The sequence below is a fragment of the Carlito syrichta genome, unplaced genomic scaffold, assembly GCF_000164805.1.
Source record: "Carlito syrichta isolate Samal-C Ts95f unplaced genomic scaffold, Tarsius_syrichta-2.0.1 Scaffold104744, whole genome shotgun sequence".
Classification (NCBI taxonomy): Eukaryota; Metazoa; Chordata; class Mammalia; order Primates; family Tarsiidae; genus Carlito; species Carlito syrichta.
Window position 1 is genome coordinate 102,773 of NW_007048840.1, and position 2,078 is coordinate 104,850.

A 2,078-nucleotide genomic window follows, 5' to 3' on the forward strand; every position below is an offset into this window, starting at 1 on the left:
TGGGGCTTGCAGGGGGACACGAGGCCGCGTGGCCGGCAGTGGGCCTCCCCGGGGCCGCGAGAGTCCCTCGCGCTGGCCTCCACCGGCCCACAGAGGCGGGCACACTCTGCCGGGCCAGATGAGGCTGAGGGGCCAGAGCGTGACCCAGCGGCTCCCACTCGGGGGTTCATTCCGCGCGAAGAGCCTCTGGCGAGCCATGCCTCTGCCTCGCCCTCGGAAGAAGGGCTCAGACGGGCCCTGTGGAGACGGCCCGGGCGTGACGGGTGCAGGGGAGCGTGAGGCCGCCATCCGGGACTGAGAGGCTGTTTGCCCACCGGGGCTGGGGCGGGACGAGGAGACTCGGGCGACTCGGCTCTCCCCACGCCCCTGCGGAGGGCCCCGGGGGAGGCGGCCTGAGGTGGACAACAGACGCTCAGGCAGCCGGAGGCAGGACCCACCTGGACCGAGGACGCCCAGGGCAGCACGGAGCCTCCGTCCCCTCCGGCCTCCGTCCCGGGACGTCACGCCCTCAGGGCTGGCCGCGCCGCGAGCGCGCCTGCAGCAGGTGGCCAGAAGGCAAACGAGGCGGGGGCGGCGTCGGAGCGAGGTCTTCTGGAAGCCAGCGGGGGCTTCCCACGCTGCCTCCGGGAGAGGGCGCCCTGGGCCTGCCGCGGCCGGGCTCCTCTTTGAGCTCCAGAGACCCGCTTGCGCTGCCTGATGGTGCCGGGGGATCTCACTGGGGTCAGGGGCGAAGCTACTGGGCTTGTCTGGAGGGTGTGGTGGGAGCAGACGGCAGACTCTGGGTCCCTTGAAGGCGCACGCGGTCTGTGGGGCTCCAGGGCTTCGCTTCTGCTCTGCAGCGCAGCCTCTGCATGCGACGTTGGCGTCGAGTCGCTTCCACCTCCTGGCCTTGCCTGGCCTCCCGCCGAGGTCCGTGGGGGGGGGCTGGGGTCCTGTCGGCTGGGCCAAGCAGCTGGGCGGTCGAGCCCACCCGAGGGGCCGTCGGCTGGGCTGTTGGCATTTGTTCCTTCCATCCGGGAGAGAGAGCGGGCTGTAGCTGCGGCAGCCTCACTCCCCAGGGTCTGTTCTCCCCCTCCAGGCGAAAGCAAGTCCCCTCCTCGCCCCTGCGGCTTGAACCACTCGGACTCCCTCAGCCGCAGTGACCGCGTGGACGCAGTGACGCCGCCGCTGGGGAGTGGAAACAACCAGCTCAACTCCTTCCTGCACGTCTACGTTCCGGACTATTCTGTGCGCGCCCTTTCCGATCTGCAGTTTGTCAAGGTGAGGGGTGGCCTGGCAGGCCCCGCGGCAGTTGCCGCGGAAGCAGCGCGTGTCCCATGGCCTCCCGACCCTGGGTCACCCGCTTGTCCTCGCCCAGGCCCCGCCGCCGTCCGGTGGCCCTGTGCCGTCCGCCCCGACACAGGCTGGGATGTGGGCCTCGGTTCTGTTGGGTGAGCTGTGGAGGAGACGCAGCTCTCAGGGAGCGGGCCGGTGTGCCAGGAGAGACCAGCCGTTCCGGCGCGCCCGGCTCGCGGTCTCGGGCGCCCCGGCAGGAGGATGGGGCGATGCCCTCGGAGGGTTGCTGCGGCGCCCCCTGGGCCCCCTTCTGCCCTGGTTCCGGCCCTTCTCGTCTGGCACAAGACGACTTCTGGAGAACAAGCCAGGTTTGGCTGGCGGAAGCCGACTTGCTTTCTGGTCGGCCGTTTTTGAGGCCAGACCGGGAAGGGGCCGCACCGGGCAGACCCGACAGCTCACCAGCGGTGACCTGAACTTAGACGCGGCCGGCGAGCGCTCGAGGGCGACTTCCCGGAGAAGCCCCGTGGGCCCTGGGGGCCTCACGCGCGGCGCCTGCAGGCCGGGCCCAAGAGTAAGCGTTGTCTCGGTTTGTTTTCTGTGCCGCCTCCCGCCCAGATCTCGCGACAGCAGTACCAAAATGCTGTGATGGCCTCCCGGATGGACAGAACACCACAGTCTTCGGACAGCGAAAACACTAAGCTCGAACTGACTCTCACGGAGCTGCACGACGGGTTGCCGGACGAGACGGCCAACCTGCTCAACGAGCAGAACTGCGTGGCGCACGGCAAGGCCAACCACAGCCT

General features: G+C 69.9%; 1 protein-coding gene across 1 annotated transcript in view; it reads left to right on the forward strand.

Annotated features, from left to right (window-relative positions):
- CNNM2 (cyclin and CBS domain divalent metal cation transport mediator 2) overlaps positions 1-2,078 on the forward strand; it is a 105,980-nt gene that overhangs the window by 102,766 nt on the left and 1,136 nt on the right. Inside the window, exons 7-8 of the mRNA XM_008065968.1 lie at positions 1,079-1,260; positions 1,891-2,074. Coding sequence (XP_008064159.1) covers positions 1,079-1,260; positions 1,891-2,074 — 366 coding nt within the window. The remainder of the gene's footprint in view (positions 1-1,078; positions 1,261-1,890; positions 2,075-2,078) is intronic.